This window comes from Notolabrus celidotus, chromosome 4, assembly GCF_009762535.1.
Source record: "Notolabrus celidotus isolate fNotCel1 chromosome 4, fNotCel1.pri, whole genome shotgun sequence".
Taxonomy (NCBI): Eukaryota; Metazoa; Chordata; class Actinopteri; order Labriformes; family Labridae; genus Notolabrus; species Notolabrus celidotus.
In genome coordinates, this window is record NC_048275.1 from 38513927 (window position 1) to 38529385 (window position 15459).

Here is a 15459-nt window from a genome sequence, read left to right on the forward strand (position 1 = left end):
CGGCATCTGTTGCGGCTAGTACAAGTACTACTGACATAAAACTGATACAATCACACTTCAAAAACATTGAAATATCCCTTTAAGCAGGAGCACTGCCTCTCTTCAAACTCTTCACCACACTGACCTTTTCTTTCTGTTACAGCCAGGAAAGGACCCAGTGCTGCTCATTGATGGAACAACCAGCATTGTTGCCATGGGAAACATACCAGTGAGCACCCTCCTCAAGGAGGATTTCTGTGAAGGAATGTTGACATTGATGTTGATGATACCACCCATGATCAAGATGCCACTAGTGCATATAAGAAGGTGAAGACAGAATGTAAATGATTTGTTGAGAAGTAGGTGAATGTTAAGCAGCATAATGTCAGGTCTGTTCTTCTTGTTTTTCTTTGCACTTGGTTTGTGTCTGAAGAAAAACTGTAGTAGCTGGCACAGTCAGTCTCCTTAGTTATTTGCTGAAACAGCTCACCCAGGTTCCTGCAGACCCTTAAAAGATCTGTTTACTTTCTAGACATCTCAAATTTAGATTTATATTTGATATTTTTGTGGATTGTCTTCACATTCCAACCTAAGGCATTTACAGCAGCTTGTATCTTATTGATTGCTCATAGTTCTGCTGTGCAAAATGGTAATATATTGTTTTGGTTTGGCTCTAAAAACTGTTTTAAATGTCTTGAAGTATGCATCAGCCCTGAGTCACTATTAATACTGTTCTTGATGTTATATGTTGTTAATCCTGACGTTTATTAAAGGTTGCCAGTAATCCAGCTGGCTGTTGTGGTTTCTGTAGAAACATTTCAGAGGTATATTCTAAGACTAAGGACTGGTTTAAAGATTCTAGTTTTAGTTTGAAGATGGATTAGGGTTTGTTTTAAGATGAGCCAGTTTATATCAAGAAAGAGAGTATTCATAGTCTTCTAATAGTGAGTCATTTTATACTTAAACTAGTGTTGTCTTTTTTGTCCCCAGGCCTTCATTTGCTCAAATTAAATATACTAAATAAATCAATGAGATGTTCTTTGCTTATATTCAGTATATTTCACTTCTAACTGTTCTGTAGGAAGTTTGTTTTCAAGTAGTTTGAGATAAAAATCATCATATTCTACTTATTTCAACCCTTTTTGATACTTTTCAGAGCAGGCTTATTTCTAGATTTAATCATCTCATTTTAAGATTTCTTATCAAGTGAAATTAACTTGCTGCATGGACAGATCATTTCACTAGTTTTAAGAAATGTTCACCTTCAATTAAGCTGTTTTACCTTATATTTCAGCTACCCTTTTGCAGTGTACAAGTAGTCTCTGCACAGTCCATGTGTAGTTTTGTAGAGGTTACTGGATTTATTTCACTTTTGTGTCTGCACTTGAAAGAAAACACACATTTACACATAATTCATCATGTGATTTATTTCTGTGCCATGAAGAACATTTGAAGATGGAAGCGTATGAGTTGAAGAAAGGGGGACGTTTGTCCGTTGGTGAGCACTGATGCTCTCGGCCCTGCGTAGACCACTTTAACCCATTTGATCAATTCTGCCCCAAACCAGGTTTTCCCAGACCTTTATCAGAAAGCCTCACTCTACTCTGTCAAATGCCTTCTCAGGTTGAATTGGATAGAGATGGAAAGTTACGTTAGCCTAGCACTTTTCTTCTGCTAACTATCAGTAGTAATCAGAATTGCCTAGCAGCTGTATCACTGCGTCTGTTAACCGACTCCTGGAGTGGGAGGAGTCATGAAGCTAAGTTCTGGTTGCTGCAGAAGTAAAAGATATACTTATTAAAGATCCACAAGTGTGTGTAGCTAGTTTTCATGCTTTCAAAGATAATAATAATAATACCTAAGTTTTATATAGCGCTTTTAAATAACTCAAAGACGCTTTACAAGAGATACAAATAAATAAATAAAGACATACAAGACAAGCAGACAACAAGAGGTGGAAAAATTAATGTGAGGGGAATGCCTGTTTGAAAAGGTAAGTTTTTAACTGTTTCTTAAATGAAAGAAGTGAGTCAGAAGCACGGATGTGTGGGGGGAGAGAGTTCCAGAGGGTGGGAGCGGCTATGGCAAAGGCCCGGTCCCCCAAGGTACGGTGCTTGGATTTAGTGATGGGAGTGAGGAGGTTGGAGTCAGAGGATCGGAGACGGCGGGAGGGGTGGTAGTACTGGAGAAGGTCAGTGAGGTATGGGGGGGCCAGGTTATTGAGGGTTGATTAACAACATGACAAACATGGTCCTTCTTCATGCACATGCTAAAGGTTTTGGATAGACATGGATGTACATTTTGGATATACTATGATTCTAGAGTACATTTGCTCTGTTTTCTCTTCTCTCTCTCTGCCTCCTTAAAGCTTTCTGTCTAAATGTCGTCAACAGTCACTGCTGATGTGGTGGGATCATTGCTCTCCTTTATGCAACAACACACAGAGGCCAGACATTTGCCCATGATCTGCTTTCTGATGAAGATATACAGAAGCAAGTCTGCCAGAGGACTCAGTCTAACAAATATACCGGACGTGTAGAAAAACATTGAAGAGTAAAAGCCAGTCGCCTCTAACAGGAACTTAATAATGATGGGCAGGAACAGCAGCGTGTAAATGAGCAGCACCACCACCAAAGTTCCAACTATTCGTCGTTTCTCATCAGAGCGGACCGAGGCGGAAGAAGAGAGGGCTCTGAGGGTCCTGACCAGGACGAAGATGAACAGTGGGAAGGGGATGATGTGGATAATGGGGAGCACTATTACACCAACCGTATCAGTAACCAAGGGAAACACAATAAGGAAATAAACAGGAGGGAAGGCCCAGACCACGGCACAGACCGCCACAGAGATCTTGATGGTTCGTTTGAATCGGTACCACAGTGGGTGGAAGATGACCAGGTACCTGCAAAACCAGAGGGACACACTGTCTTTGAGGAGGTGCAGGAACATTCAGAAACATGATTATCAGACACTGTAGCACTACACACGGCTTTAAACAGACCTTACCTTTCCAGTGAGATGCACACCATGAAGCCAACACTCGACAGTACACCACAGCTGTAGACATCATAAGCCATGGGAGTCTCATGATCTGACAAAAATGCGATCATGCAGCAGAGCTGAATGATGTCTGAAATGAGAAGGTTGATGACGTATATCGGAGCAACTTGACCCTGGCGTACCTGCAGAAGAATAGAGGTAGAAGTAAACATCACTCTCTGCAGTAACAGCCATGATTCATCAAACTATGACTCTCATGACATCCTGGCATTTCACTGTATTCAGACTTTGACCTGTGTTTCATGCTCTCATGGGGAGGCACTCTGACCCAGTCAAACAGGAGCACAAGGCTGAAGTGTGGGTTGTGTCATGTTTGCATTCAGAAGCTGTACCTCTATAACTTTACACACATTTCAGGGACTATCCTGAAACTAATGGAGAAGATGATTTTTCACTAGTGAATTATGTTTTATGTGAACTATGTATTACACTGAACTAGTTATATATATCTATAGACACTTCAGACATTTCACAAAAAGTCCATCTCTGGTTAATTTAAGAGTATCTGTAATGGTGAGGGAAAGTCAGCCTCTGGAGACCATGAATACTCACAAAGTGTAACACTTCTCCATAGTTTTTATTCTAGTTTTTAAAACACAAATGTTGAGAACTGATGGAATAGACTATGTTTTACTTATTCTTTGCCCAAAAGTCATGAAATAAAAAAAAGGAGGTTGGCTTCATCCTCTGACGACCATGAACGCTGACAGAATTGAACACTCCTTTGACCTTTTTTAATCAAACTTACTGACCAAGTTTAGTGCTGTTTCTTCCTCTACAGTGTAAGCAGAAGCATTCTGCATGTGTTTAAACTCACATCATCTTTGGGTTGATATTAAAGCTAGCACCAAACCCAGATCCAGATCCTCTACAGACAAGCACACAGTTCCACAGAAACATGACATAGACAGTAAATAAAGTCACAAAGTACATACCAGAGAGGAAAGAGCATAGATGGTCACGAGCACCAGAGGAAGGCCGATACTGATGACTATGCACATCACAACATATTCTATGTAATACATTCCTACGTCATCCTGAAGTCCTGTGAGGTTTCTGTCATTGTTGTCTGTGTGGGAGGTGGTGTTATTGAAGCCTGCTTCCATTCTTCAGTGTAATCTAAAGTTATAGAGATCAGGAAAAATAACAGTTAGTAAAAAGCAGAGTGCAGTAACATGAATAACATGGTCGTCACTAAACACAGCATTTCATCTCCTGTGCGGTATCCTGACTCTCATGTGATCCAGCTGTCGAACAGGTATGATATATTTAAACTGGATGAGTTTCCCTCCTCTGGTTTCCCACTCATGGCTGACCGCCGTGAGTGGGAAACCAGAGGAGACTAGTGCCTCCTTGCTCTCCCCCTCAAAGCCTGTCGTGGGCCAGAATGTCGGCCCATTTCCAGCCATTCTCTGCCAAACTTCACCACGGCTCCGCAGGACATTTCCGCCAGTCACTCATCTGGCTGTGCTCTGTCGCCGCCGCCTATAGACTCGACTCCGGCCGTGGCTTCCCCTGAAGTAGCGCTGCTTCTCCTCCACGGGTGTTCAGTGCAAACCGGGCTACTCAAACTGCTTCAACCAGGATGAGGCGCCGTAAGATGCTGAAGGAGGCCGTGATCAGACGCTACGTGGATCTCCCTCAGACGGGGCTTCTTCGCTCTTGTTCACCTGGGCTGTGCCCACAATCACAACCGCCGTCCCTGTCTCTGTCCTCCAGCCCCGACAGCTCCCAATCATCGCCCCCACGTCCTCTCATTCCCCCAACAACTCTAATTATCAGCGACTCCATAATAAGGGACATCCACTTCTTTAACGCCATCACTCGGTGCTTTCCTGGAGCTACGGTCCCCGTCATCCTGGACAATCTGCTGGACCTCCTCCCCTCACTCCTGCTGACCATCAAAAAAATTGTCCTTCATGTTGGGACGCACCAAACGCACCAAAAATGATTTGAACCTTCTTTTAAATGTTTTGAAGGACTCTGGAAAAACGTTTTTTATCTCTGGCCCCATCCCTACCCTCGGTCGCGGAGCTGAGCGATTCAACCGAATCCTCAGTCTTCACACCTGGCTCCAATCCGCATGCAGCTCTCATGACCTGTCTTTTGTGGACAACTTTAACCTTTTCTGGGACCGTGCAACACTGTTCAAACGGGACAGAATTCACCCCAACAGACGGGGTAGCCGAATGTTGTCAGCAAACATTCTGCATCAGGTCCACTCTCGACACTCCGAATGACTGTCTGCAATCAAAAAACACATGTACACCTGCTCCTGTCACTCACTCCTCCCCTCAAAACTGCCTGTTGTTGTCATCTGGAGTTACCGCAATAGCCCCACCTACTGGTTCAATAGTGTCCATACATGTCCAACCCCCGTAACAACAATCACAGGAGTTGTCCCATCTGTTAGAATCACTCACACTACCTCACCTCACTCTGTTGATTTCATTAAAGCCATCATCTCTGCTCGCTACAATACTGTCAAAAGAACTACAAAAGGACCAAACAAGAACAACCTTACTACAGTACACATAAACAAGCACTCCTCTTCATCTCCAACTCAGACAGAAATCAACATGGCACGTTTTAATCATCAGGGCATTAACAGAAAAATCTCTCTGTATAAATGAACTCATCAGTGATTACAAACTGGACTGTCTTTTTCCAACTGAGACTTGGCTGGGCACAGATGCACCTGCCACACTGCTAGAGGCCTGTCCACCCAGCTACACCTTTTCTTTTTCCTTTAGAGAAGGAAAGAGGGGTGGAGGCACAGCCTCAATTTTTAAAGAAACAATGAAGGTAAGAGATGTGGATTTGGGAAGCTTTAATGCATTTGAATATAATGCAAGCTTTTTTAACGCCAACCCTAACTTCCTTGCTGTGACTGTATACAGAGCTCCTAAATGATCTGTACCCCTGTTTTTAAGAGAATTCTCAGAACTACTGTCAGTCATTCACACTACCCATAATGCCTGTATCTTAACTGGTGATTTTAACAACTAAACATGTCGACAATCTGGCAGATACCAGAGCCAAAGAGTTTTTAGAATTGTTAGAATGTATGGGTTTTAAGATAAGATACTCCTTTATTCATCCCCCAACGGGGGAATTCATGGAGTTACAGCAGCAAACAAGAAGGTGTACAGTACAAGAATTTAACAAGAATATACATAGAAATAAAATGTTCATCAAAGACGACAGCTTGGCAGTAATTTTCCTGTCAGCAGCCACCTCCACAGGGACCAGGACTTTGAACAGTTTTAATCACTGCCTACCAAATTGCACAGAACGTAGTCAGAAAACGCCCCCCCCCCCCCCCCCCCCCCCTGAAGTAGCCACAGCTCTCACATCACAAATATCAAACTACAAAAATCATGTCAGACCGTCAGCCTGTGATGACTTAGTCAAGGATTTTAACAGTAAAATGAAAACAGTGCTTGATGCAACTGCTCCAATTAAAACCAAGAAAACGACCACAAAAAAGGTGGTACCATGGGAAAATGACCACACAATGAACCTCAAGAGAGAGTGTAGAACTGCTGAGTGCAGATGGAGAAAAACAAAACTCACTATACATCAAAACATATTTACTGAAAAATTTCAAAACTACAATAAAGTAATTCGGACGTCACGACAAGCATACTTCTCAAACCTCATAAACACCAACATCCACAACCCCAGACTTCTTTTAACGTATCATTGATTCACTCTTACACCCCACAGTCAACAACAGTGCTCAGCTTTCAGGTTCCAAATGTGAAGAGTTTGCTGGCTGCTTCAGGGAGAAAGTACTCAACATTAGGTCTGGTATCTGCCAACAAAACATGCACACTGTACTTTTACCTGTACCACATGTGCCATGTGATGACAAGTACAGCTGTTTTGACCTGGTTGATGGTGACACACGGAGAAAAGTAGTAACAGAACTGAAACCCTCCACATGTTCCCTTGATCCCATCCCTACCTCTCTCTTTAAAACTGTTTTTAATTCTGTATCTGAAGACATACTCACCATAGTAAACTACTCTCTACAGCTGGCTGTCTTCCCCAATGATTTTAAAACCGCTTTAGTCAAACCTCTTTTAAAGAAAGGGAACTTAGACATTTTATCAACTAGCAATTTTAGACCAATTTCAAATCTCCCATTTTTAAATAAGATTTAAGAGAAACTTGTTTTTATTCAGTTAAATACCTTTTTAAACTCAAATACCAAATTTGAAATGTTTCAGTCAGGTTTTAGAACACATCACAGCAAAGAGACCGCCTTACTAAAAGAAGTAGATGACATCAGGAAAAACCTTGACAACAGCAAACCTACAGTCCTGGTGCTACTTGACCTCAGTGCTGCTTTTGATACTGTTGACCATCAAATCCTTTAAAACAGATTAAGTGAGCATGTTGGCCTGTCCGGTAGTGTTTTTAAATGGTTCACATCCTACCTCTCTAACAGAAATTTGTATGTAACAATCAATAATCAAAACTCCAAACATCATGAGGTTAACTGTGGGGTACCGCAAGGATCAACTTTAGGACCCCTACTTTTTAACGTGTACATGCTTCCCCTGGGCAGTGTCATCAGGAGACATGGCATAGATATCCACAGCTACGCTGATGACACTCAGCTCTATGTGGACGTGTCTCCTGATGACACTCAGCTCTATGCGGACGTGTCTCCTGATGACACTCAGCTCTATGTGGACGTGTCTCCTGATGACACTCAGCTTTATGTGGACGTGTCTCCTGATGACACTCAGCTCTATGTGGATGTGTCTCCTGATGACACTCAGCTCTATGTGGACGTGTCTCCTGATGACACTCAGCTCTATGTGGACGTGTCTCCTGATGACACTCAGCTCTATGTGGACGTGTCTCCTGATGACACTCAGCTTTATGTGGACGTGTCTCCTGATGACACTCAGCTCTATGTGGATGTGTCTCCTGATGACACTCAGCTCTATGTGGACGTGTCTCCTGATGACACTCAGCTCTATGTGGACGTGTCTCCTGATGACACTCAGCTCTATGTGGACGTGTCTCCTGATGACACTCAGCTCTATGTGGACGTGTCTCCTGATGACACTCAGCTCTATGTGGATGTGTCTCCTGATGACACTCAGCTCTATGTGGACGTGTCTCCTGATGACACTCAGCTTTATGTGGACGTGTCTCCTGATGACACTCAGCTCTATGCGGACGTGTCTCCTGATGACACTCAGCTCTATGTGGACGTGTCTCCTGATGACACTCAGCTTTATGTGGACGTGTCTCCTGATGACACTCAGCTCTATGTGGACGTGTCTCCTGATGACACTCAGCTCTATGTGGACGTGTCTCCTGATGACACTCAGCTCTATGTGGACGTGTCTCCTGATGACACTCAGCTCTATGTGTGCGTGTCTCCTGATGAAACTCAGCTCTATGTGGACGTGTCTCCTGATGACACTCAGCTCTATGTGGACGTGTCTCCTGATGACACTCAGCTCTATGCGGACGTGTCTCCTGATGACACTCAGCTCTATGTGGACGTGTCTCCTGATGACACTCAGCTCTATGTGGACGTGTCTCCTGATGACACTCAGCTCTATGTGGACGTGTCTCCTGATGACACTCAGCTCTATGTGGACATGTCTCCTGATGACACTCAGCTCTGTGTGGACGTGTCTCCTTATGACACTCAGCTCTATGTGGACGTGTCTCCTGATGATACTCAGCTCTATGTGGACGTGTCTCCTGATGACACTGAGCTCTATGTGGACGTGTCTCCTGATGACACTCAGCTTTATGTGGACGTGTCTCCTGATGACACTCAGCTCTATGTGGACGTGTCTCCTGATGACACTCAGCTCTGTTTGGACGTGTCTCCTGATGACACTCAGCTCTATGTGGACTTGTCTCCTGATGACACTCAGCTCTATGTGGACGTGTCTCCTGATGACACTCAGCTCTATGTGGACATGTCTCCTGATGACACTCAGCTCTATGTGGACGTGTCTCCTGATGACACTCAGCTTTATGTGTGCGTGTCTCCTGATGACACTCAGCTCTATGTGGACATGTCTCCTGATGACACTCAGCTCTATGTGGACGTGTCTCCTGATGACACTCAGCTCTATGTGGACGTGTCTCCTGATGACACTCAGCTCTATGTGGACGTGTCTCCTGATGACACTCAGCTCTATGTGGACTTGTCTCCTGATGACACTCAGCTCTATGTGGACGTGTCTCCTGATGACACTCAGCTCTATGTGGACGTGTCTCCTGATGACACTCAGCTCTATGTGGACGTGTCTCCTGATGACACTCAGCTCTATGTGGACGTGTCTCCTGATGACACTCAGCTCTATGTGGATGTGTCTCCTGATGACACTCAGCTCTATGTGGACGTGTCTCCTGATGACACTCAGCTCTATGTGGACGTGTCTCCTGATGACACTCAGCTCTATGTGGACGTGTCTCCTGATGACACTCAGCTCTATGTGGACGTGTCTCCTGATGACACTCAGCTCTATGTGGACGTGTCTCCTTTTATGTAGGGTTTAAAAATTGTATTAATTACTTTTGCAATTATATTGATTTAAATGTTGCTTTATTATTTTATTAATTTTAACTTTTTTATCTTATTCTATTTGTATTAATGGTTCTTGTGGCCAAGGCTTTCCTTTTTCACTTTACAAAATGTTTTCTTTAGAAATATTATTTGTGTTCAATATTTGAAACAAATACAAAAGGAGGTTTAAAAGGTTCCAAATAACACGGGCTATACAGGTGGAGTCTGGGGTTTGAATCCCACATGGAGCTAAGAATATACAGCTTACATTTTTCACACTGAGACAAGTCAAGTTTCTTTTTCTGGATGATTCCTATTTTAGTCCGATCCAACTTTTTAATTTTCATACTGCATAGTACTGTACACAAACACAGCACCCTTTTAGTTTACCTCTTCAAAATAATGCGTCTGCACTGTTTATTGTCATTTTCAAATATTTATTGCTTAATGTGCTGAGAAAAATAATCCAAGATAAAGCTGCAGGTGGTGATGAACAGGCCCTGGCACTTTGGTGTGCAGCAGCTGTTGGTTGTGCAGCAGCTGTGACTTATCACCAGTGGGTGGTGCTGTCACTACTGAATGTATATGTAGAGCTGTTCAGGTCCAGACTATCAGCTTGTGTAAATGTTAGCACAGAGAACAGTCTAACACTGGCTTTAAACAGCAGGTGGGCCATGACTGAGTTATCACCTGTGTTCATGTTGTGAATGTTCATGACAGAACATGAATCAAACAGTTAAGATTGAAAGATAAAACCTGTATACAGGGGTTTATCTTGTCTGCTTCCAATAGGTGGGGGTATGACTATGACCACAGTGTGTATGTAGATGAGTTGAAGCTGGGACCGACATCAACCCTGTTAGATCAAACACTGTGTGCAAAAGTTGGTGTCCGTATTCCCACAGGGTGGCGCTATGATTGCAGTTGGAAATCTGCATATAGTTGTGTTCATATTTATGATATTTCAGCAGTCACAAAGGGAGTACCTCAAGGCTCGATTTTAGGTCCAGTTTTGTTTACTATTTATATTAACAATGTTGTTTCTTCTTCTATATGCTGATGACACTGCACTGTATTGTTTTGATGATGATTCTGTTCAACTTGCAGTCAGTCATTTATGAGATTGAGTTAACAATTTATAAGATACCCTGGATGACTTAAAGCTAGGGATGTAACGATACACTCAACCCACGATTCGATTTGAATTCCCGATTTTTGGTTCATGATACGATTCACTCATGATTCTCTAACGATTTTCAAGAAAACTGGATTGAACTCAAAATTTAAATAACTATTATTTTATTTCAGTTCTCAGATATGGACAGTTGGGGTATATATTTGTTTTCTTATATTTCTTTGTAAACAAAGTCATCCTTTTTCATTTTTAAGGTGTGTTGTTACTAAAATAAAACCACTGCACACTTTTTTTCAGCACCTTGAAAAAAAACTATTATAGTAGAAATAGAAATGAACAATTCCCAAATGAAAGCATTAAATATTAAACAAATAAGGTCAATCTCTTTAAATTAGGGATGTCAATTTCAAGTATTTTCCGTGATCAATCTTTGGAAATGTTAACGATCAATTATCGTTCAATCATTAAAAACATGTTTTCCATGTCAAAAATAATGACAAATGTGTTTTTTTCCCCTAAATCAAATGTTCCTTCACGATACAGTGTATATTACTGACAGTATTAAACAGCTAGGGATCATACTGAGGTGTTCAAAATGTTAACACTGAATATCAACGTGAGGAGCAGGCTTATAAATAATCTCTGTGGACTCATGGTCATAGAGTGAAGACTCAGACTACAACATGTGGATTTACTGCAACAGGACAACTGAACAGGATCAGATTTCAGACTCACAGTGTCCAGTTTTCTCCTTCTTATTGAGAAAAATAAGCATTTAAACGCGGTCAGGTGTCAGAATCAGTCCGGCGATGGCAGAGAAAAGAAAGCGCTCGTGGAGACATGTCACTCAGCTGCAGCCCCCAGCTGAGCGTCTCCGCTGTGAGCAACACCTTCAGTCAGCTGATTCTGAAACATGCTTTAAAGTTAAAACACCTCCACTCAGCGAGTGATGAGAGAGCAGCGCAAGAGACTTCATGATGTTGAACAAGCGGAGTATAATGCAGATAGTGCTTTCTAATGGTTAAAAATGATATCCCAATACAAATTAAGTTGTCTCCATTTTAATCCACCCTTATTTGTATCAATTTTTTACCAATTTTCGATATATCGTTACATCCCTTCTTAAAGCTGGTACTTAATGTGACAAAATAAAAGTGATGCTGTTCTCCAGAGCCAGAACAATAGAGCAGAATGATTTAAGTATAGTTACAAGAACAGGATTCAGAACTGAGAGAGTCACAGAATCTAAATATCTATGCATTGATAAAAACCTCACATTTAATATTCACATCAGTACTCTTTCAGACAGACTCTGAGAGGAAGAGGGCTGTGGAGGCTGTTTTCATGTCAGTCTTGGACTACGGTGAAATAATCTGTTGAAACACATCTTCCTCAACCCTCAAACGCCTCGACTCCATTCATCACTCTGCATTAAGATTTAAAACAGGTGACCCCTATAACACACATCAGTGTGTTCTGTACAATAAGGTTGGCTGGTCCTCTCTCCAGGAGAGATGGAATATTCATCACCATCTTTTTATATTTAAAATGACCACCATACCTCACTGAACTTTTTAACTACACAGATCGTTTGTATCAGACTCACACCTCAAACCAGCTGCTTCTACATGTTCCTCCATTAAAACATCCCATAATTACCCCTCATTAGTTTCATGTTGGGGCCAAACATACAGAACAGACCATGTGAAAATGAATAATGAGGAGAGGAATATGTCAAAGGCTATGAACAACATTCTAGGTATACAGAGCTTATATGCAAATAGATATATATTCTTTACTTTTTGTCTTTACAATCACACACTGGACATCATCCCAAATTAAACTAGAAGATAGAAGCATTACAAATGTCATTACTGTAACATTCATTTTCATGCCTTTTTGTGCCTCTTCTCATTCTTTCACTGACGTTTCTGAAAAGATCACAATATTAACTCTGTTGACTACTGAAGGATTCTAAAGAGTCCAGATCTTACCTGAATGAAGTCCCTGCTCTGTGTCTGATGTTTCTCTGCTTCTTCACCGTCTACAGTGATCACTTTAAGATATTACGTCCACCAGGTTCCTCAATTTATCTCTAGTCTCTTCTAAGGAAGTCAACAAAATGATTCAGATATGATAATGTGTTTTTTGAGAAAGAGATTGCATCACAAGCACAAACCATGTAGTAAGTAAAGCAGAGGCCTTTTATCACATGAGTTTCATCTCCTCCTACAAAGAGACAACCCAGGAAATGTACTTTATTAGTTAATATATATTACATCCTTTTAAAGTGTGTGTTCCACTGAAAGCTGAAGGCAGGGGTTTGTATAAGAGGTGCCGGCTGTAACTTCAGAACACGTTGGCTTCTTAAAGTTGAATTCTGAAAAAGTGAAATTATAGACCCTGTTTTAAACAGGCATCAAATAATCCTGTCCTCCTGCTCTGTCCACTCCTTGGTGGACAGGGGAGATAACCATCGGTATCTGTTGGCCTCCAGTTTTGCAGTTGTCAGGAAATAGGTGAGGGGATTGCTGTCAGGGACAAGTGTGAAGGGAAGCTTTAGTAGGGGGTTCTGATGGTTGAGTCACAGACTGCTGGTTATTGACACTTTGTTCTGCACTCAGTTCAACCAGCACAGTCTTTGTGGGTATTACTACATCATGCCCAGTCTCATTGTGCAACACAACTGGAAGTCGACTGAAGTGCATTGAGACAACTGGTTACCAACAACCCACAGGTCAAAGAAGAACGCCCTGAGATGGGATGAACCATGGATATGGGACACAGCATTATCTGTCTTGACAGTGTGCTCTTCCACTACCTTCTGAACCTCAGGTGGGTTGAACATGTAGCCTGAAAGGGTGAGTGGATGCGTCACTGTGGCAGGAGGCACAAAGAAAGAAGGAAAGTCACTGGTCAGGCTTGGCAGGGTTTTAATCTGTTCTGTATTGCCATCCACTGAAGTGTCTTTGAGTGGACATTTTACTTCATGTTCCCTTGGAGATTGAAACACTTGTTAGCTTTTCCAGTCAGATATAATCTCAGATATAATCTCAGCTCCTGAAGGGGCTTGAGAAAGTTTTTCTAGCTCCTCCAGCAGAGGATGGTGCTGCACAACATGAAGTGGGCGGGACAGATGCTGGAAAGCCTGAATGCTATTGGTTGTCTGGGGTTATGACGGAGGAGTTGATTATACGACAGGAGAGGCACAGAGTGTGGGAATGTTTGGATCAGTTGGACAACAAGAACTATTCCAGAGGGACCCATTGTACCTAGGTTACACTTGCATCTCTCTACTGGCTCTCTGTCCATTTTAGAATTGATTTTGAGGTTTAACTGATCACTTTAAAAGCTTGTCTGGTTTTGCCTCGAGTCTAAAGTCTAGAAATGCAGAACCTTTATGAGCCATCTTGCTGCCTTAGATCCTCGGATGGAGCTCTTCTAATAGTTCAAAAGTCAAGACTTGAATCTAGAGGAATTTCTGCTTGTGCCATCCAAGTGGCCACCTCCGGCCGTGAGAAATGAACAGAAAGTCTAAAAACTGCAGTTCCTCGAGTGTCCACTTGTGACGCTGGCCCCAAAGAACCAGAAACCACATACACACCCATTCAAAGAGCCGGTCTTTACAGCAGAAATAAACATGTTTACAGCCTGGTTTAAAAGACGGTTCAGGTCTGAACAGTTCATTTCTCTGTCGGCACACACTGTACGGGGTGAACCGTTTTATAACTCAGAATTTTTCGATGATATACTGTATATATCTTGAGATGATTTGTTTTCCATAATTAGAGGCACAGCTGACTTAATTAACAGTCGGGAACACTGTAGCTGTTAGCCAGGAAGCTAAAGGCCCGCCTTTTTACCTCACACTAACTCCACAGCATGATCGGCTTCAGAACAGGGCTTTAGGAACAGATTGGGATGTCACTCAGACTAGGTCTGTTTATTATACAGACTATGGGGCCTTCCAGTGGGGAACAGGTGTGCAGGAACTGTGACATCTTTTGAGTCACTTATTAAAACTCACCTTCATTCCAATGACTTTGTGTGATTCTACCTTTTTAATTAAAGTCATTTAGTATTCATTAGTTTTGTTTAATCTCTCTGTCATTGATTCTTTTTAATGCTCCTGATCTATTTATCTGTTTGTTCTTCTTCTGATGTTCTGTCTTCCTGTCTCTAACCTCTTTTATGTATTTCTTTTACTTTTACGTCTTACTGTTCCACATCTTTTTATGTTTTGTAGGATGTCAGGGGAGAATTGCCACTTACAGTGGATAGCGAAAGTCTACACCCCCCTGTTAAAGTACCAGGTTTTGTGATGTAAAAAATTGAGACTAAGATAAATCATGTCAGAACTTTTTCCACCTTTAATGTGACCTATAACATGAACAATTCAACTGAAAACAAAATTAAAATCTTTTAGGAGTAGGAATAAAAAATAAAAAGCTAAAATAATGTGGTTGCATAAGTGTACACACCCTTTAACTATTACTTTGTTTAAGCACCTTTTGATTTTATTACAGCACTCTGTTTCATTTTTTTGTAGGTCTCTATTATCATGGCACATCTTGACGTGGTGATATTTTCCCATTCCTCTTTACAAAAAAGCTCCAAAATCATCAGCCCTCCTCAGACCACCCCACATATATTTAACTGGATTCAGGTCTGGACTCTGGCTGGGCCATTCCAAAACTTGAATCTTCTTCTGGTGAAGCCATGCTTTTGTTGA

The 15459-nt window shown here is 41.9% G+C and overlaps 2 protein-coding genes across 2 annotated transcripts in view; both read right to left on the reverse strand.

Moving 5' to 3' along the window:
- LOC117811873 (NLR family CARD domain-containing protein 3-like) overlaps window positions 1–15459 on the reverse strand; it is a 197907-nt gene that overhangs the window by 95289 nt on the left and 87159 nt on the right.
- LOC117811251 (ovarian cancer G-protein coupled receptor 1-like) lies at window positions 2113–12831 on the reverse strand. The gene is made up of 4 exons (XM_034681422.1): window positions 12722–12831; window positions 3975–4158; window positions 2986–3161; window positions 2113–2881 (listed from the first exon to the last, which is right to left on the reverse strand). Exons 2-4 carry the CDS (start codon window positions 4143–4145, stop codon window positions 2356–2358), a joined length of 873 nt encoding a protein of 290 aa, XP_034537313.1. The 5' UTR covers window positions 4146–4158; window positions 12722–12831; the 3' UTR covers window positions 2113–2355.

Excerpts from the sequence above, each read along its gene's own strand:
- LOC117811251 (XM_034681422.1), bottom strand. The coding sequence starts at position 4,145 with ATGGAAGCAGGCTTCAATAACACCACCTCCCACACAGACAACAATGAC. Across the intron at positions 3,162-3,974 it reads TCTATGCTCTTTCCTCTCTG|GTACGCCAGGGTCAAGTTGC; the intron begins GTATGTACTTTG and ends ATTCTTCTGCAG. Across the intron at positions 2,882-2,985 it reads GTGTGCATCTCACTGGAAAG|GTACCTGGTCATCTTCCACC; the intron begins GTAAGGTCTGTT and ends CTGGTTTTGCAG.